General features: G+C 38.3%; 1 protein-coding gene across 1 annotated transcript in view; it reads right to left on the bottom strand.

Annotated features, from left to right (window-relative positions):
• The window catches only part of GBE1 (1,4-alpha-glucan branching enzyme 1), a 275,832-nt gene extending 254,603 nt beyond the window's left edge, over positions 1 to 21,229 (bottom strand). The window contains exon 1 of the mRNA XM_057545311.1: positions 20,811 to 21,229. Within this exon, the coding sequence (XP_057401294.1) occupies positions 20,811 to 20,962 (152 nt within the window). The 5' untranslated portion in view covers positions 20,963 to 21,229. The remainder of the gene's footprint in view (positions 1 to 20,810) is intronic.
• Between the last annotated feature and the right edge of the window lie 1,080 nt (positions 21,230 to 22,309).

Raw genomic sequence — 22,309 nt, 5'->3', positions numbered from 1 at the left:
ATAACCCAAAAAAGAAGTATTCTTCCTTTCTCATTTTTAACACTATGCTGACTACGTCAAAGAGAGGAAAATCCCCATTTTCTGCCATGTTTGTAAACAGATATCAGCACAATGAATGGGAAAACTTTTATTTCAACTCAGACAAGACATGATATAAAAACCATTTTTATACACACACAAACGCACACATATATATGATATATACAAATGTATAATACATATTTATAGCATGGCCAGAGTTCTCATTTTATTTTAACCCTAAATCTCTCTCTCTATATAATTCTAGAATCTCTTGAAAGCCTTCATATTATTATAGATGGTTCAAACTCTACCTCAGTGTAAGCCATTATTGGCTAATGATAAAAGAACAATGGCTTTCTCTTGTATACCTCTGTTTATCAGACTTTCCCCATTAAAAACCTAAATCCCTCAAGAGTATTTCCTTATTACAGCATTCAGAACCAAAAGCAGCTTCAAGAGCCTCAGCTTAGAATGCTGTCTTACCTCAAGCAAAAATCAAGCCTAATTCATGATCATTTGGGAAGGCAATCCAGGTAATTTGTTTCATTCACTTTTAAGATACTACCTTAAAAAGGAATTTGCTGCCTATTAAATGAAACTGAATATCTTTTATTTATCCGTAAAAGTAAAACAATTTCTTATTCTAGCGTGAATACTGTTGTTCAAGAAAATTTTGTGGATGACTTTAAAAGCTCAGGTGGAAAGTTAGAATTCTATTCATTAAGAAAGCGAGGGACTTCCCTGGTGGCACAGTGGTTAGGAATCCGCCTGCCAATGCAGGGGACACGGGTTCGAGCCCTGGTCCAGGAGGATCCCACATGCCACGGAGCAGCTAGGCCCGTGCGCCACAACTACTGAGCCTGCACTCTAGAGCCCGCGAGCCACAACTGCTGAGCCCATGTACCACAACTACTGAAGCCCGCGCGTCTGGAGCCCATGCTCTGCAACAAGAGAAGCCACCGCAATGAGAAGCCTGTGCACCACAACGAAGAGTGGCCCCCGCTCGCTGCAACTGGAGAAAGCCCACGCACAGCAACAAAGACCCAACGCAGCCAAAAATAAGTACATAAATAAATTTTTTTTAAAAAAGATAAAATCTAAAAAAAAAAGAAAAAGAAAGAGAAGTCTGGCTTACAATCTAGAAAACTAAAACAGATTTGAAACAAAATTAAAAACAAGGTATGCCATCTCCTTAGTATAAAAATGAAATAATAATTTTGTGAACCACAGTAAAATCAACAAATAGAAGGCACTGGCATCTCAGCATTTGCTATGCAGTAAACACACACAAAAAAGACATTCCTAGCACATCCATATAGAATGTTAACAGTGAAGGTGAATGAAGCCAGCAAGGATAGAAATTATTAGTGGCCTGGCTGGAAAAGCATGTTGGGCCTGAGGCGAAAGAAGTTTTTTAAATAGGAGAGTGTTTTGAAATAGAAAGCATGTTAAACAGAATTGCCCAAGGACTGCTAGGAAATGAAAAATTACGCTAGCTGCATTGGGAACAGCAACCTGATAAAAGCACAATGCACAAATTACAATCTTCTTCACAAGTAGTATTAGACACAAGAAAGGTTAAGCTGTATGTGAGAAAGGTTTTGCCCACCACAGGCCACTACATGATAGGAGAATTACTTTCAAACATTTCTAGAGACCCTCCAACAACTATGGTAATAAATATTTCTCTATTTCTACTATCACAGAACAAGCTGGACTAGACTCCCAGTCAATATCTATTTGCAAACCTTTGAGTGCAAACCTCTACTCTAAGCTCTATGGAAAACACTGAAAGACAATAATGTGTTCCATAAATATACTCTTCTCTTCTTAAATTCAAAATCCAGCATCCCAGGGATGCTGGGTGAGTCAGCATGTCCTGAGCAGCTACAGTGTGGAAAACACAAGACCGAAGTGAGAAGGAAAACAGTATTCCACAAGAAGAGCCTGACTGACCACTCACGAGGGCAAATACTTTAATAAACAGTAATGTTTTTGCTATTATTATAAGGGTAACTATTAAGTATGCAAAGTGAGTAGGTGCAAAATGAATGAAAAGTATAAATGCTGAAGAAACTATCATCTAGAGGAAGTTAAAGCAAGTCGTGAAGAAAAGGGCATAAAACACAAAACATGTATGTGTTCGTGCACTCACACCCACTCACAATATTGTCATTAGTTTGAAGAGCGATCAAAGAACAATCCTTCCAACCCTACTCCTTTATAAGCAGAGACCAACTCAGGAATAATGCAAGTCATAATGAGTCACTACACATAAGCAAGATTCTTGGGACAAGGAAATTAGGAACAGCTGTCACTTGGGCTGAGTCAAAGTGAGGTTGGCATATCCCAAAAGGTCTAGGACTATCAGAGCACAGACCAGCCACCTGATCTCAGTTACTTTATCAAGAAAGACTAGATTTACTTTGGCTGACCCAGGTTTTTCTTTTGTTTTATGTTTGTTTGTGCTGTTTGTCATGGGACAGAAGTAATGCATTTAGCATATGAAAATATGACACAAATAAGAATCACCTAAATGAATAGGGCAAAGTGGACAAGCCATGCCAAATAATCTGGGGAATGTGGCTACCTAGACACCCCCAGGTTAATTAAGTATGTGGCATATCTCCATATCTACATTTAAGACACCATCCATTTATCTTTTTTCAAGCATAAAAAAGGTCACCAGTCAATAATTTCTGACTCCCTCTCTCAGGCAAAATCAGAATCTCTCCAGGTCTACTTGCTTCTGTTATCATGAACACAGGGCTGACTGTACCTTTCTCCCTCCTTAATCTTCCTCTTCAATGTCTTTATGGGTCATGCCACCTCTTATCATAAAAGCTCCTCTTTGAAATATACAATCTAAGGCTGCACTCTCTAATACGGTAGCCACTAGCCACGTGGTTACTGAGCACTTGAAATATGGCTAGTCCCAAAAGAGATGTACTGTAAATGCAAAATACACATCAGATTCCAAAGACTTAGTATGAAAAACAAATGTAAAATATCTCAGTAATTTTTTAATGCTGAAACAGCAATATTTTGAATACACTGGATTAAATAGTATATATTACCAAAAATAATTTTATCTGTTTCTTTTTACCTTTTTTAATGTGGCAAATAGAAAATTTTAAATTACATATATGGCTCATATTATATTTCTATTGGATAGTGATGATCTAGGTGAGACACTTAGTGGGGGGTCAGGTGGAGTCATTCAGTGTTCATTTGCATTTCTGCAACGTTCCTGACTGGGTGATACTCATCAAAATGTCCCCCTGACTCATTCAGGAATAGGTATCCTTAGCTTACGCAGGAACTGCCTCATTGCCTCAAAGAATAGTCCACAATCCCTTCCAAAAGGAGCTTATCTGCTATAAAGAAACATACCGATACATTATCAAATATGATTTATAAACTATTTTAGAGGGTTCAGTTCTTACACAATGTGGCAATTCTTACACAAGAACATTTTGCAAATGAACAATTTTTGCAAATAAACTTCCACTTAAAAGCAACAAAAAACGTGTCAAATCAAATTATAACTTATATGCAGTCATCCCTCAGTATCCATGGGGGATTGGTTCCAGGACTGATGCAGATATTTAAGCCCATGGATGCTCAAGTCCTTTATATAAAATGGCGTAGCATGTAATATTTGCATACCACCTACACACATCCTCCTATATACTTTATTTTTTTTATTTAAATTTTATTTATTTATTTATTTATATAGCAGGTTCTTATTAGTTATCTGTTTTATACATATTAGTGTATATATGTCAATCCCAATCTCCCAATTCATCCCACCACCACCCCACAACCTCCCATATACTTTAAATCATCTCTAGATTACTTATAATACCTAATACAATGTAAATGTTATGTAAATAGTTGTAAATACAATGTAAATGCTATGTAAATAGTTGCTAGTGCAAGGCAAGTTTAAGTTTTGCTTTCTGGAACTTTCTGGAATTTTTTATTCCCGAATATTTTCGAGCTATGGTTGGTTGAATCCTCAGAAGTGGAACCCGAGAATCGGAAGGCCAACTGTAGGTTTTTTGTTTTTTTTTTAATTTTTTAATTTTTGGCTGCATTGGGTCTTCATTGCTGAGCTCATGCTTTCTCTAGTTGCTGCGAGCAGGGGCTACTCTTTGTTGCGGTGCGCGGGCTTCTCACTGCGGGGGCTTCTCACTGTGGTGACTTCTCTTGTTGTGGAGCATGGGCTCTAGGCACGCGGGCTCAGTAGTTGTGGCTCATGGGCTCTAGAGTGCAGGCTCAGTCGTTGTGGCCCACGGGCTTAGTTGTTTCGTGGCATGTGGGATCTTCCCGGACCAGGGCTCGAACCTGTGTCCCCTGCATTGGCAAGCGGACTCCCAACCACTGTGCCACCAGGGAAGCCCTGTAGTTTTAATAAAGATTAATATCTCAGCTATCATATCCTTTGACTCTTTCCAAAAAAGAGTCTCATAGACTTTGTCCACATTCTTCAAGACTCAGTCTTCCCTTTATAAAGAAATAATTTTAAGAATTTAAGGCAATTCAAATGAACTCCTTTGTGCTATATACTCCCCTTCCTTAACAGAATAGGACACGCTTTTATCTGTCTTACAATGAATTTTATGCACAAATATCTACTATAATTGTGTTTACTTGTAATCTCCCCAATTAGAGCTCCCATAGAGTAGGAAGCCTATCTTATATTTGTTCTGCTATCATATAGAAAAATGCCTGGGACAAAGAGGATGTCAAAAATTGGTTTGTTAAATAGCAAATTAGGCTGACAGCCTGTAACTCAGATGCCCATATATACCCTGGAACAACATATGTGGAGAATAATTTTTTCTATGTGATCACCTTCTATATATTATCCTGAAGACCCATATACAACAAGGAAACTCACAGTGAATATGTAAGAAAAGTAACTTTGATATTAAAAGAAAACCGCTTTTATCTAAAAAAAGTTAGAAAGACCATTAAAAACTTAAATGATATGGTTAACTATACTGGTACATATGGATTAATTATTCTTAAAAAATTAGAATATTTACTTATAACTAATTTGGCCCATTACTAACTCAGTTTTTTTTTTATAGATCTTTATTGGAATATAATTGCTTCACAATACTGTGTAACTTTCTGCTGTACAACAAAGTGAATCAGCCATATGCATACATATATCCCCATATCCTCTCCTTCTTGAGCCTCCCTCCCACCCTCCCTATCCCACCACTCTAGGTCATCGCAAAGCACCAAGCTGATCTCCCTATGCTATGCTGCTGCTTTCTACTACCTATTTTACATTCGGTGGTGTATATATGTCGATGCTACTCTCACTTCGTCCCAGCTTCCCCCTCCACATCCACCATGTCCTCAAGTCCATTCTCTATGTCTACGTCTTCATTCCTGCCCTGGCATAGGTTCATCAGTACCATTTTTTTTTTTTTTTTTAGATTCCATATATATGTGTTAGCATATTTGCTTTTCTCTTTCTGACTTACTTTACTCTGTATGACAGATTCTAGGTCCATTCACCTCACTACAAATAACTCAATTTTGTTTCTTTTTATGGCTGAGTAATATTCCACTGCATATATGTGCCACAACTGCTCTATCTATTCATCTGTCGATGGATATTTAGGTTGGTTCCATGTCCTGGCTATTGTAAATAGTGCTTCAATGAACATTGGGGTACATGTCTCTTTGAATTATGGTTTTCTCAGGGTATATGCCCCGTAGTGGGATTGCTGGGTCATATGGTAGTTCTATTTTTAGTTTTTAAGGAACCTCCATACTGTTCTCCATAGTGGCTGAAACAAATTACATTCCCACCAACAGTACAGGAGGGTTGCCTTTTCACCACACTCTTTCCAGCATTTATTGTTTCAAGATTTTTTGAAAATGGCCACTTTAACTGCTGTGATACCTCCTCATTGTAGTTTTGATTTGCATTTCTCTAATAATTAGTGATGCTAAGCATCCTTTCATGTGCTTCTTGGCCATCTGTATGTCTTCTTTGGAGAAATGTCTATTTAGGTCTTCTGCCCATTTTTTAATTGAATTGTTAGTTTTTTCTTATTTTTTTATTGTTTTTTAACATCTTTATTGGAGTATAATTGCTTTACAATGGTGTGTTAGTTTCTGCTGTATAACAAAGTGAATCAGCTATACATATACATATATCCCCATATCTCCTCCCTCTTGCATCTCCCTCCAACCCTCCCTATCCCACCCCTCTAGGCGGTCACAAAGCACGGAGCTGATCTCCCTGTGCTATGCAGCTGCTTCTCATTAGCTATCTATTTTACATTTGGTAGTGTATATATGTCCATGCCACTCTCTCACTTCATCCCAGCTTACCCTTCCCACTCCCCATGTCCTCAAATCCATTCTCTACGTCTGCGTCTTTATTCCTGTCCTGCCCCTAAGTTCTTCAGAACCTTTTTTTTTTTTTTAGATTCCATATATATGTGTTAGCATATGGTATTTGTTTTGCTCTTTCTGACTTACTTCACTCTGTATGACAGACTCTAAGTCCACCCACCTCACTACAAATAACTCAATTTCGTTTCTTTTTATGGCTGAGTAATATTCCATTGTGATATGTGCCACATCTTCTTTATCCATTCATCTGTTGATGGACATTTAGGTTGCTTTCAGGTCCTGGCTATTGTAAATAGAGCTGCAATGAACATTGTAGTACATGACTCTTTTTGAATTATGGTTTTCCCAGGGTATATGCCCCGTAGTGGGATTGCTGGGTCATATGGTAGTTCTATTTTTAGTTTTTAAGGAACCTCCATACTGTTCTCCATAGTGGCTGAAACAATTTACATTCCCACCAACAGTACAGGAGGGTTCCCTTTTCTCCACACCCTCTCCAGCATTTATTGTTTGTAGACTTTTTGATGGTGGCCATTCTGACTGGTGTGAGGTGATACCTCATTGTAGTTTTGATTTGCATTTCTCTAATGATTAGTGATATTGAGCATCCTTTCATGTGTTTGTTGGCAATCTGTACTTCTTCTTTGGAGAAATGTCTATTTAGGTCTTCTGTACATTTTTGGATTGGGTTGTTTGTTTTTTTGATATTGAGCTGCATGAGCTGCTTGTAAATTTTGTAGATTAATCCTTTGTCAGTTGCTTCATTTGCAAATATTTTCTCCCATTCTGAGGGTTGTCTTTTTGCCTTGTTTATAGTTTCCTTTGCTGTGCAAAAGCTTTTAAGTTTCATTAGGTCCCATTTGTTTATTTTTGTTTTTATTTCCATTTCTCTAGGAGGTGGGTCAAAAAGGATCTTGCTTTGATCTATGTCATAGAGTGTTCTGCCTATGTTTTCCTCTAACAGTTTTATAGTGTCTGGCCTTACATTTATGTCTTTAATCCATTTTGAGTTTATTTTTGTGTATGGTGTTAGGGAGTGTTCTAATTTCATTCTTTTACATGTAGCTGTTCAGTTTTCCCAGCACCACTTATTGAACACGCTGTCTTTTCTCTACTGTATGTTCTTGCCTCCTTTGTCATAAATTAGGTGACCATATGTGTGTGGGTTTATCTCTGGGCTTTCTATACTGTACTATTGAGCTATATTTCTGCTTTTGTGCCAGTACCATACTGTCTTGATTGCTGTAGCTTTGTAGTATAGTTTGAAGTCAGGGAGTCTGATTCCTCCAGCTCCATTTTTCTTTCTCAAGATTGCTTTGGCTGTTTGGGGTCTTTTGTGTTTCCATACGAATTGTAACATTTTTTGTTCTAATTCTGTGAAGAATGCCACTCGTAGTTTGATAGGGATTGCATTGAATCTGTAGATTGATTTGGGTAGTATAGTCATTTTCACAATATTGATTCTTCCAATCCAAGAATATATTATATTTCTCCATCTGTTTATGTCATCTTTGATTTCTTTCATCAGTGTTTATAGTTTTCTGAGTACAAGTCTTTCACCTCCTTAGGTAGGTTTATCCCTAGGTATTTTATTCTTTTTGTTCCGAAGGTAAATGGAGTGTTTCCTTAATTTCTCTTTCTGATTTCTCATTGTTACCATATAGGAATGCCAAAATTAATGCACTAACTCAGTTTTGAACTGACGTTGGGACGATGCCATGCCTTGCTCCTCAAAATATCATCTGGGAAACAGCAGCATCGGCATCACCTGGGAGCTTCTTAAAAATGCAGAATCTCAGACCCAATGCACATAAAATGATGTTTACATAAATTGTAATAAAAATTGTTATTGTGGTGATGATGATAATTTATTAGTAGAGTTGTCAGAAGTCTCTTTTGGATGTTTAGTGCCTCAGATCCATCATAGATAGTAATCATTGTAGAATGAACAAGTCCTCAAAAGTTCCACTTTACTTTTCTGTTTAAAGTGGGTAAAATAACAACTTTCATCTCATAATATCTAACCAATTAGTTTGGAAATTGACATGCTTGGATTTCTACTTATTAATAGCACAATGAATCCTGACAAACATCAAAGTAAATATTAAGACTGAAATAAAACCAAAGGCTAATTTCAGTTAGATAAAAAGCAACTAATCTTGGGAAATATTAGCATTACCTTTGTTTAGATTTAACAAACTCATTTCTACAAATGAGAGTATAACATGAAAAGTTTTTGGAGATTTACCTGCCATTTAAGTCAAGTAAACAGACACACCGAATGAATAAAATATTATTTTTCAAAGCAATATTTTTAATAATGTAGAACTGAAGAATATATGATACTAACAAATGAGTAGGTTCTAAGTAGAAGACATGAAATAAGAAAAACCTTGGAAAATCAAATTAAAGTTATAAATTCAATCTGTATAGATTAATATCTATATATGTTTGGAATATAACTCAAAAAAATAATGCTATAACATGATAAAAATATACAAATTATAAACCAGAAAAACTCTCAAGTAACTACGTGAAAATAAATTATTGTATCTTTCACAAATGTTTTTCTCCAGCTTCCTGAAGTTTGACGCGCTGCTTTATGATAATAACCAAAAGTTAAAATAAGATCTTAGAAATAAGAAAACTGACAGGTTAATTAGTTCCCACTGCTTTCAATAATCTATAGTATTTATAAAAATTGTCATTGTTCATATATTTCAGTGAGACCTGACTAAAGGCTTATTTTTTATTTTGATCAGGTGGCTCCCCAATATAAGTCTGTCATAGTTTATGATCTTTAAAAAAAAATCAAATATCCTTAGGAAACAAAAAAAAACCTTCAACTTAAACCTTAAGCAAAAGTTAACTCAAAATGGATCATAGACTTATATGTAAATGTAAAACAATAAAACTTCGAGGAGAAAACATTAGGGGAAATCTTCAGATCCTAGAGCTAGACAAAGAGCTCTTATACGTGACGACAAAAGTATATACCATACAACCAAAAAAAATCAATAAATTTCATCAAAATTTAAAACATTTGTTCTATGAAAGACCCTGTTAAGAAGATGAAAAGGCAAGCTACAGACTAGGATAAAATATTTGCAAAACAAATATCTGACAAAGCGGGGCTTCCCTGCTGGTGCAGTAGTTAAGAATCCACCTGCCAATGAAGGGGACACGGGTTCAAGCCCTGCTCCAGGAAGATCCCACATGCTCCAGAGCAACTAAGCCCGTGCACCACAACTACTGAGCCTGAGCTCTAGAGCCCGTGAGCCACAGCTACTGAGCCCGTGTGCCACAACTACTGAAGCCCGCACACCTAGAGCCTGTGCTCCACAACAAGAGAAGCCACCGCAATGAGAAGCCTGCACACCGCAACGAAGAGTAGCCCCTGCTCGCCACAACCAGAGAAAAGCCCAAGCGCAGCAACGAAGACCCAACACAGCCAAAAAAGACAAAATAAAATAAAATAAATTAATTAATTTAAAAATATATCTGACAAAGGACTTGTATCTAGAATATGTAAAGAAATCTCAAAACTCAAAGGTAAAAAAAAGAAAAATTAATCCAGTTAGAAAATGGACAAAAGACATGAACTGAACATTTCACCAAAGAGGATATAAAGATGCCAAATAACACTGTAAAAGACTTTCAACATAATGAGCTGTTAGAAAAATGCAAATTAAAACCACATTGGCTTATCACTACACACTTATTATAACAGCTAACACTTTAAGAAACGTATTACCAAATGCTGGGAAGGATGCAGATAAGCTAGATCCCTCATACATTCGGGAATGCAAAATGGTACAGGTATCATGAAAAACAGTTTAGCAATTTCATACAAAACTAAACATACATTTGCCATAGGACCCCAAAATTACACTTCTAGGAACTTCTCCCAAAGAAATAACACCTATATATAATAAACATATCTTAGCTTCACTGCTATATTTTTAATAGCCAAAAACTGGAAACAATCCAAATGTCCTTCAACAGGTGAATGGATAAACTGTGGCACATCCATTCAATGGAATAGTATTCAGTAACAAAAAGGAACAAACTATTGATATATGCAATTTGAATAGATCTCAAAGACATATACTGAGTGAGAAAAAAAAAAGCCAATCCATGCTGGAGAGGGTGTACCGAAAAGGGAACCCTCCTATACTGTTGGTGGGAATGTAAACTGGTACAGCCACTATGGAGAACAGTATGCAGATTCCTTTAAAAACTAAAATTAGAGCTACCATATGATCCAGCAATCCCACTCCTGGGCATATAACCAGAGAAAACCATAATTTGAAAAGATACATGCACCCCAATGTTCACTGCAGCACTATTTACAATAGCCAGGACATGGAAGCAACCTAAATGTCCATCAACAGAGGAATGGATAAAGAAGATGTGGCACATATATACAATGGAATATTCCTCAGTCATAAAAAAAGAACGAAATAATGCCATTTGCAGCAACATGGATGGACCTAGAGATTATCATATTAAGTGAAGTAAGTCAGAAAGAGAAACACAAATATCATATGATATCACTTATATGTGGAATCTTAAAGGGTACACATGAACTTATCTACAAAACAGCAATAGAGTGACAGATGTAGAAAATAAACTTATGGTTACCGGGTTGGGGGGGCAGGGTGCGTGTAGTAAGGGGGAGAGGGATAAATTGGGAGATTGGGATTGACACAAACACACTACTATATATAAAATAGGTAACTAATAAGGACCTACTGTATAGCACACGGAACTCTACTCAGTACTCTGCAATGGCCTATATGGGGAAGAATCTAAAACAGAGTGGATATATGTATATGTATAACAGATTCACTTTGCTGTACACCTGAAACTAACACAACATTGTAAATCAACTATACCCCAATAAAAATTTTTTTAAAAAGCCAATCTTCAAAGATTACATATTCTCCGATTTAATTTATATAACAGTCAAAAAATGAAAAATATTATAGAAATGTAAAACAGATCAATAATTCCCAGAGTTTATGGATAGAGGGAGTGGGAATAGTATAAGTATAAAGGAATGCAGAATTCCCTTGTGGTGATGGAATGGTTCTGTATCTTCACTGTAGTGGCAGTTACATTAATATATACTTGTGATAAAACTGCAAAGAAGTGCATACAAAGACTGTTGAAAACTGAATAAGGTTTCAGAAACCTTATTCAGAGTGCATTATTGATACTGCAGAGTGTATCAATGTCAATTTCCTGGTTTTGAAACTGCCATACAATTAAGCAAGATATTACCACTGGGGCAAGCTTGGTAATAGTACAGGGGCCTTCTCTGTACTATTTTTGCAACTTCCTGTGGTTTATAATTATTTCAAAATAATTTTTTAAACCTAGTCTAACACAATTTGCAATTCTCTAAATTCACTATATTTTTTAATGTCCTCTAAAGGTACCTTAAACCTGCTACAACCAAACTTCAGTTTTGATAACACTCTTGTTTCTCTGTATTTCCTGCTTATGTGTTGAATTTGTGAGTAGAGATTTCCCTTATACTGCATGGATATCAGATAGTTTTCAATAAAAGGAATTTTAGGGAAGTGAACAAAAAGAGACCCATTCACTTCACTACGCTCCTGTGCTTCAATAGCAAGCACAACTTACACAACCAAAAGAGCACTGCCAATTGAAATGGTCAAGAGGATGGAAGACTCCCACATGTAAACAAAAAAATGCACAAATAAGCAAACAAAAATATGAGAGATTGTTAATGCTGAAAAATGAGAACTGGAGGGGGAAAAAATGCTTGGAAATGACGAATATGAATTTGTTTGTGAATCTCTAGAATCCTGGAATAATAATCAATCCTCTTGAGAAAAGACTGTAAAACAATGAAAAAGCAATGGTAACTCACACATTAGTTACTCATGTCCTCCAAACAGTAGCCTAAAATGATCATGGATAATAGACCTATAACCTCTTAGGAAAAAAAGAAACTAATATGACCCCACACACATTACTGATCTATTCTGACATCAAAGAGGAATCATTATGCTGTCTTTACAGTCCAAAGAGGAAAAAAAGAGGAATCCCATTCTTCCACAAACTGTTCTTTGGTCTACTGTCAAAGATGAAATACTGGGCTTCTCTGTGATGATAAAATCTTATATTTATACGGTAAGTCTGTAGCAGGTATGTTCTGAAGAACAAAGCTTACACATCTTAATCTTTTAAAAGAATAGAAAAGTATAATGTGAAAGCCCATAAACTTGCATGTAGTTAGGTAACAAAAGACAATTCATGTTTTAAAGACTGAGCATCAACTGTCATCTTTATTTTAGTTCTTTTCTTCTTTCTAACCCCACAAATACAATATTCTCCAAATAAAAAATAAAGCATATCATTTTTGAATGAGCCCAAGAGAACATGAAAAAATTAGTAGTAACTGACGAACTCATTTCCTCTCAAAACATCCTATTTTTAAGAGTAAAATACCTATGAAATTAAAAAGAGAAGACAGCGGTGCTCCCCAAATCGTTGGGCCAGGGGGCTGAAGCGAAACCAGACAGGCTCATTTTGGACTAGAGCAAGCAAAAGTGTCTGTATTTGTCCCAAGAAAAGAATCCAGAGAAATACAGAAATCCAGAAATACAAGGTAGAGCAAAGTGAAAGCCATGCCCCAGAGTCTGGTGATACTGAGGGATGTGGTGCAGACTTCTCTCAGAAGTGGAAATGCCTGGATTCTGCCCAGAAAGATTTGTACACAGATATGATATTGGGGAACTACAACATGGTATCACTGGGACTTTTTATCTTTAGCCAGACATTGTCTCCTCATTGGAGCAAAGGAAAGAGCCCAGGCAAGTTGTGACAGATGAGACAAAAAGGCATTTCTCAGGAAGACATGCGTACAACTGAAAGCCTTGATTATGCAGGCTCACTTTCAGCTAAGGATGGCCATGCCATGGGACAGCTCTGACGAATAATGTGTAAACTGAAAGAATGAGATGGAGTTTACAGGTAAACTAACTTATGCTTGGCTAAAATGGACATAGTGAGTTAGCTTGTACTCCTGCTAGGAAGACAGATATGGGCCCTAGATATGCCCAGCCATCTTCTAAGCATTAGAATCAAGACCATATGCTAAGGATAGTAGAACCAAAAAGATAAATGATGAGTCAATGCGAAGGCCCAAACCACTTACCCCCCACTTTCTTTGTGAGAAATACAAACCTCTATTTCCATAACTCACAGTTTGCGGGATTTTCTGTTCTTTGAGGGTATGTTCAGTTTCTGTTACATACACCTAAACGCGTAACTGATTTTATCACATTCAGTAATAGAGAATGTAGCTGTGTTATGCAGCTATTCATAATTAAATATAACCTGTGGCTACTTGCTTATCATTTATGAAAATAAAAATAAATTATATTGATGATATTGAGTAACATACGATTTTATTAGTAAAAGAAATATTTCTCACTGCTAAATATTTGGAAAACTTCAAGGTTATCTATACAAGAAATATATTTGCAGACTTGGTTTCTGATTATCACATTTTAGATTACAGACCTAGAGCATATACCCAGAAACTGTCTAATTGTAATTTATCCTTCAATGGATCTATTAAAATACACATGAGTATTCCATTCCTTTGTTTTATGTATCTCATTGCAAATTCAAACATACTGAAAAGAACTGAAATCATCAAATAAAAAAAGAGAGGATAAAACAGACAAGGCAAGACATGGGATTTAAATTTTTTTTCTTATTAATAGGTCATAAGTTCAGATTCCACTAGATAATTCTTTCATTTGCAAACTTTTAAGCTGTTATTATGTATTTTTTCTTCTTATTTTCAAAGTCATTCCTGCTATTAGTAAACTCGGTATGACCATTCCTCCAAGCATCCAGAGTTCAGGAGGAAGAAAATCCCTGCAGCTGTTTGATGTCCAAGAATATGAACACTTAGCAGTCAGATGAAAGAAGAGAAAAGACAGAAACGGAAGATCAAGAGAAGAGTGATTTGGGGTTTCTGCAGGGTAGCATTTACCTCTCTCAATAAAGGGAGCTTTGTGCTCATTACGTCCCAGAATTCATCTTGCCTTCAGCTTGTAGTAAACTGGCAACTGCCTTATCATTTCCTCTCCAAATTAAGGATCAAAATTTAAACATATTCTTTTCTTTCTCCATTAGATTATGATTTAAATTACCACCTCCTCACCTCATTCACACAAATGCACTACTAGGAAAGAGAAGGAACCCCTTAAAGTAAAGATGCTGTTAAGCAGCAAAATGAAGAGTTGTGGGGAATTTCCGGTCAGGTTATTTATCTGATGGTTGATTTCAGGACACAGGATTAAAGAAGCGATATCTTTACATATATTCCTCATCCTCAAGAAACCCCTATAAGGTGGGTCCAATCCATATTCTTCCAAAAAAGAAACTGAGGTTCACAGAGGTTGACTAAGTTGCCCTCGAATTCGAAGCTGTTTAGCATTTACGACAGCTAAAATTCAAGCTTCATCTTGCTCTTGTGCTTTGCAACATGGACACTCAGCCATATGTTTATTTTTTTTCCATTTCACATGTGAAGAAGCTAAACTTTGGATCTCAGCTATTATGATCTTTTAAACATCAGAAATCAATCAGGTAAGTCACCATAACAATGTCAATTGTATAATAAATTAATGAATGTAGATTGTATAACAACGTGTGTTTAATGTAGAATTTTGCCTTCTGTTGATGTACTAGGTTCCTGTTACCCTAAACACAAAACAGAACAGGGGCTGCTCTTGGATCTTAAGCACACACACACACAAAAAAAAACACCTGGATTCTAAACAGTAGTGAGCATCTACTGATGAGTGGACATCACTACATGAAGAGAATCTACTCTTCTGTAAAACAGTAAAGTTACTTTAGAATGAAAGGTAGCTGACAGCAGCAATTCTCTCCACTGAAAACCCTTTCATGTTTTCCTTTAATATCTATAAATGTATAATTGAAGTTTTACACATGCTTTTAAATAGCAGCAGCATGATATGCTTATCAATCTAAAACGATAGCACATTTCACAGGGTCTGTGTTATCATCTCACTGACTAACTAGGGCCAGCCTGGTGGGAGCTGAACTGAATCCTCTAAGAAGTTACCACACAGAGTCATTTCTCAGGAGATGGTGCAGCAGGCGCCAGAGCCTAAACTAAACCAAATGCTCCATGGAGTCATTTTAAGGCACTTTGAAAATAAGAAGAGGTCACACAGCCTCTTGCCCATCACTGTAAAGAATTCAGGAGTGACTCTGGAGTTAGTACAGACCTCAGCTGCAAGGCACAAAGGAATCTACTACTAGTACAGAAGAGCAGGCCAGGTATGACTTATAATTTTTGGATTCTTCTTTGCCTTCTAGAATCATTGACATTTGACTTTCTTCAGAGCCTGCAACTTGGCCAGGCACTGAGAGAAAAGTGCACCATTCAGCTACAATATAAAATTTCTGCACCACGAGAATCAGTTTTTGGTGTGGTTGCTATTACATGAAATCTAAACTACATTCTAATTCTGATTAGATACCAGTGTAAAAGCTATTTTCATTTCTAACAAAATAGAGATGTTCACTGTAATTGTGATACTTAACACACTTGAGCTCACAAAAACCTCTCTTCCTATTCTTGAGCATGCAATTTGACCTGAGGCTCTCTTCAAACTGAATATTCCTTCAGTGATTAAACCCTTAGTCTCTGTGGAATATGGAAATATCTAATTAATAACAAATTTCTTTATTTTCTCTGGTTATTTTTAGCTTTTTCCTTGAACATACATTCCCCTACCCGAGACTACCACACATAACTCCTGACAACTACTGCTTCTTCTCCTTCTGTCCATCCTAGCATTCCTAACATTTTTAGCTTAGGGTGAGCTTACCTGAGACTTACTGGTGTAGAAAAGAGAAAAACAAAACACTATACTGTTTCCTGTAGGCCAGGTACAGTTTTACAGACTGAGAATATAACAGTGAGCAAACAATATAGACAATGTGCCTACCCATAGGAGCAAATAACCTAGTGGGAGATACAAAAGAGCAGAAACACAACTTCATTACAGTGGATGATCACCCTTACAATACAGGTTTTCAAGGTGGTAGGTAAGAGGTGCGAAGAAGGTTTAGGATGGGAAGAAGTCAGGGAAGGCATTTAATATATATCTCTAGGCTGTGTCCTGAAGTACGTACAGGCACTAACAAGACAGAAGCAAAGTATGCATCAAGCAGAAGAAATAACATGTACAAAAGCCATAGCTGGACCCATGGCTAGACCAAAACAGGTGGCATCCAAGACTGGATAATATTCTGGCAAACTTCAAATTGATCTTCTTTAAACATTTGGTAAAGATCTATTTTATGGGGTAGAGAAAAATTATTTTCTATTAATAAAAATTAAATATAGAAATGGGTTCCCTTTTTAATTCATTTCTACTAAGCCAAAAGCATCATTCTTCTGATAAAGATCAGAAAATGTTTCTAGTTCTTGACCTCTCCTGCCTTTTACTCAGTGATCCTTCTAGACTCCTTACTTCTCACAAGCCTACACAAAATAAAAAATGAAAATCTTCAGTATTTAAGAAAGGACTACATGTGTAAAACAGGTATCATGTTTCCAATTTATTCTAGTGATATTATAGTGCCCCTTATAGAATAGCCCCCAGACATCCTAGCTACCTCTTTACACTTAGCCCCCTTCTGATTAGGTGGTACAGAGTGAGAAGGAGGATCCAAAGATGAGGCTAAAAAGGTAGACAGGAACCAGATAATACAGAGTTTTGTAGGTCACGAGAAAGAGACTATGCTGTACCTTAAAAGCCATGGAATTGTTGAGAAGATTTGAAAAAGGAGACCAACTGTGAGGCTGTTTTTATAAACCAGGCTAGAGATGCTAGCAACTTGAGTAGGAGGAGAGCAGTAGGAATACAGTGTGGCATATACTTGAAAAGTAGTTAGGAGCTACTACTGACCAGACTTAGTGATAAAAAGAAGGGGAGAGGAGTAATTAAGGATAAGTCTTAAGTTTTAGGCTTGAGTAGTTGGGAGAGGAGGATAACACACACTGAGATAAGGTATAAAAGGACAATCAGGCTTGGGATGAAACACCCTAAGTTCAGTTTTATACACGTTGAGTTTTACACTTACAGTACATCAAAATGCAGATATTTATAAATAAGACCAGGAGACTAAGACCAGGGGAGATTTAGGGTGAAGCTAGATGTGGGCAGCCTCAGTACATAGATGGAATTCATGGGATGGATGAGAATGCTTAGGGAAAGTATGTGTATAAAACAGAAATACATAAAGGAACCTAGGGAAGAGCCCTGAGAATCTCTTATATTAATGATCTGAAAGAGGCTGAGGAGAAACCACCAGAGAAAATGGAAGAAAAGCAAGAGTACACATCATGGCTTCAAGGATCTAATAAGTGGTCAAAAACGTCCAATGCTAGAAATTAAGAGAAAGAAAGAGGTATTCACTAAATTACCAAGAAGTCATTTTTTGTGAACTTGTTGGAACAGTTTTATTAAAGAAAGATTAATCCCAGTTGCAGCAAGCCATGTGAATAACTCACCACAACCGAATCTTGGGTTCTTCATCTGTAAAACAGGAAAAACAAAAATACCCACCCTTCCTACCTTGTAGTTTTGTTATTAGGGTTAAATTAAATACTATAACATATGTAAAAGTTACTATATAAACAGAGGGTATAGACAAGTGTTACTGTAACTGTGTTGTTCATCCTCCTGTTCACAAATGTCAGTTTTCTGTTCCACCCACGTGGTTGATAAGTCACATTTGACTTACACTGGCCAATATGTGTATCAGCAGAAGTGGCTGATTGCTAGGCAAAAGCTGTAAGAAATAGTGCATAGTTCAAAATGTTCTCTGTTCCTTGCCCCTGCCACTGTAGAAGCATGTTTCAAAATGAAGATTTCATCAGCCTAGATCCTTGAATGATTGCCATGAGGAGAGCCTGACTCACGCTGACATGTAGCATGGGGACAAATAATGTTGTTTTAAAACACTAAGATGTTGGAATTATGATACAGCAACTAATTGCAGCACAAATAACAGGTGAAAAAAGCAGGAAAGCCAAGAGGAAAATCCTATCTTAGAAGGTAATCAATGAGATATCACAGGGCCTGTCACCCACGCTAATGTCTAATTTTTATTTTATGGCATGGAGTAATTCACTAACCCTCACACTTGATTCAACATTCCTACAGTTACAGAGAAGGTAAACAAGAACAAAGGTACATAATGGAATTTCTAATGAAGACATGGTGTTTGGGAAAGAATAGGACAGTCCATCAATGAGAAACTGCCTCCCCCATCACCATTATACTGTTATTATTTGTACCCTAAATTTTCTTCACTCCTTAGTAAGCATACTTTGCATCTATGTTTGACTGGTTGTATATTTGTGTTAGGCCAAAGACACACTGCCTAAGTGGGTTATTAGAAATGAATGGAAAATAGGAAAAGTAATCAGGACCATACTTAACGAAGGAGAAATTATTTAATTCTTCAAATGCTAACAGTAAAAGTTACTGCTGCCAAACGCCAAATTACTATTTGATATGCCTAAAGGGAACATGTGTGCTGGAAAATGGCAATTACTCAGAACCAAGGCCAGAAGTAGAATCCAGGTCAGAGTGAGGCACAAGGACCCACTGGACCAGCCTTTTCATCAAGAACACTGGACTGCTCCCACTTCTTTATTCTGGCCTTTGTCCCTCTCATTAGTTCTGACAAACCATGAAAGAGGATCAAAACTGCTTCAATCCCAATGGAGCTGAAGTGAATTACAAGAAAGAAACACTTAACAAGGGAGGTTTGTCTACTTGTAATCATTTTTTTAAAACAGAGAGGGGAGAAACAGTGACAAAACATTTCCACAACTCTGCTTTTAGAAATGCCTTACGTGTCATTTTACAAAGCAACCAAGTAAATTAGTGTCATCAAAAAAGTTGGACCACCATCTTTTGCTCTAAATTTTTTTACTATTTCTAAATCAAATCCAATCCTGAACAATGAAGATCATACACTAAATTTCTTTGAAAGCACATATTGTAAACACTGAAGGCAATTTCACAAGGCTGCTCCCCGAATGGCTTATATAAAGGCCCAACATCTGATTAACTTAGCAACAGCTCAAGGTGACTCCTTTGAGGAGGGCCCATGCATTAGGATATACAAGCTCTGGAATGAAGTGTTGTATTCAACTTTGTGTCCCTTACTCTTTGTTCCTAAAGGACCCTTAATAAACAGTTGCTGAATTGAGTACAGGTAATAAGTGACAACATGAACCTAAGACTTTTATTTTCCCAAACTCCAAATCAACCGTGTTTCATTACCCCCAATGCTGCTTCTTGCCAAGTAACTACTAGAAGTTTTCTATTACTTGAAACTGTGACTAGGTATTCTGTTGCCATGGTAATTTTCAAGTGGCTCTGCTAAAAGGGCAGAAACCATTAAATCGCAATGTGCTTATCTCACAAATATAACTACTATAACTAGCATAACAACTATTTTAGTCTTAAAAATTATACCTTTTAAGTTCAGCTGACTACTGGAATTATTATCCTAGCAACTTCAGCATGATAGGAGACAAGCTAAAAGTAAAGCATACTAAATGGGCCTCTAGAAGTCTGGCTTTCCTCGCCTTTCTCCAGCTTCAGGATGGCAATCCCAAACACGGGTTAGTACTCGTCAATGATGGCCCAAGGGGTAAAAAACAAAGACCAAGATAAGCTTAATCTTCTCTGAGAGGGGGAATTTTAACAACGAAAGAAAAGCTGCCTGAAAGAATCCTATATAAAATCACAGTATTTGCTATAAAATAAGCGAGAAGGTTTTAAAAGCGCAATTACACAGGCCGGGTGTTATGCACACGCTAATTCACAGGACCACTCTAGTCCACGGAAGGGTCAGAAAACCTGCAGCGCAGTTGCCTAACTCCGCATCAGCACCTGAGGAAACGGGTGCTGGCAGCCAAAGCACACACCCAATGGCGCAAAGCTGGCGATTCGAAGGGAGGGGAGAGGGATGAGGAAAGTTGATTCAGCGCTTCTGCCTCTAGTCCGGCGGCTAGAGTTGTCAACCCGCAACTCCGGAAGCCATTGAACCCAATTACCGGACTCAACTCTTCGCCCAAGCCCGGAAGTTGCTACCCACCAAGGTGGGGGGCGGGGCCGGCGGGGGTGGAGCCGGCGAGGGGCGGGGCCCGTACTTACGAGAGCCAACGGGCGGCCCTAGCCGCAAGCTCGCGGCTGCAAGGCGGGCTGCTGGGTTCTGTGGAGTGGGTGAGGGGGGGCAGTGGCGGGGGCGGGGGGGAGTCGGGGAACAGCACCAAGGTGGGGCTGTACCTGCGCTGGAATTCCGGAGCGAAGGGCTTCAGGTACGGGTCTGCCTCTAGAAGTCGGGCTAGTTCGGGCATGTCCGCTAAGGCAGCGGCCAGCGCCTCCTCAGAGCATTCGGACCGAGCCTCCCGAGCCGGGTGACCCGCCGAAGCCGCCATCTTCCGCCGCAGCCCGAGTAGCCGAGGCCCGAGAGGGTCGAGTGGAGCGGGAGCGGGAGCTCTAGCCGGGAGGACGCCCAGGCGAGCTGAGGCAAGCCGCGGAGGCCCAGTTCCCTTTATAGCGGAGAGGACGGCCGCCTGTCCCCCTTCTCCCCCCCGCCGGCAGGGAGGAGCAGGACCCGGAGTGATCCCCGGACGCACGTCCCGAGAGGGGAGGAGGCGCCCAGGCCTCTCCGCCTACTCACGCGGCTCGCGCGGGAGGCCGCGGAGACCTGCCCCTTCCTCCCCCCGCGTCTCTGCCCCGGTGCCCAGGCCACCGCAGGAGGCGGTCCCGAGCGGACCTCGCTCAGCCTTGACCTTTCTTACCCTGACCCATTCTTGGCTGCGGAGAACCGCCGTGCCACACCCCACCCATCCACCCCCCAGCTTTTCTTTCTTTGAACAAGTCTCACTGGCGGCATGCCTTTCAAATGGATATATGGTTTTCTTGGAAGGGACTTTTCTTCTCTAAGTTCTGAGAGAATCCTGTAATCGTCCCAGAGATACTCTGGTGTTCTGGTATTATTCTCTGGGTTACCAAGGACTGAGAATTGGAATTATGAAAACTTTTACTATTCCCCATAACCTCAAAAAGAAAGAAAGAAAGAAAAAGGCCCTTTGCCTTTTAAAATAATTGCTGTAAACAAACTTTTCAACAATTAAACTATTCTTAATGAGACAAACGGTACAGGGAAGAGCATTAGAATTCAGCTGTGCCACTTACTAACGAAGTGATAAGGCAAGAAATCGCTTCATCTTGGCCTAAGAATGGGGGTCGCTAGGTAGTCTGCCCCACTTGGAACTTACTTATATTCTTTCATTCCCATTAACTGACGGGTTTCTAGCTCACAGATCCTTTTCTAAGAGTACAGAATTGTGCACCGAGACAGTTGGACCGACCAACCCAGGAGTTTCCAAGCTACTTTGTACTTAGAAACTGGAGAGGCTTGGAGTATATCTGTCCCAGTTAAGTTCGAGGTGTGGACAATCCAAGTGGCTATGGAGAAGGACGTGTTGATCAGCCACGAACCTTGAATTTTAAAATGTTCAAAACATTTTTTGTGAAGGGGTTAATAAGGACTTGATGAAAGATATCTAATAACAGAGGGCCTCAAAGTGAAAGAGTGGAGGACTTGGAAAACCTTCAGAAAGGCATGTCTTATTAATCCCATGAAGATGACAACATGCAAACATTTGTAAATTATAAAACAACACTTGAAACTCAGAAGCAGGATACACAATAGACCCACAGACCTGTATCCCAATCCTAAACTTTTCTCATAAATCCTGCCTATTGAAATCTGTGTT

The sequence above is a fragment of the Balaenoptera acutorostrata genome, chromosome 4 (assembly GCF_949987535.1).
Source record: "Balaenoptera acutorostrata chromosome 4, mBalAcu1.1, whole genome shotgun sequence".
Classification (NCBI taxonomy): domain Eukaryota; kingdom Metazoa; phylum Chordata; class Mammalia; order Artiodactyla; family Balaenopteridae; genus Balaenoptera; species Balaenoptera acutorostrata.
Note: the sequence above shows the minus strand (reverse complement) of the source record. Positions and strands in the feature narration are given on the sequence as shown.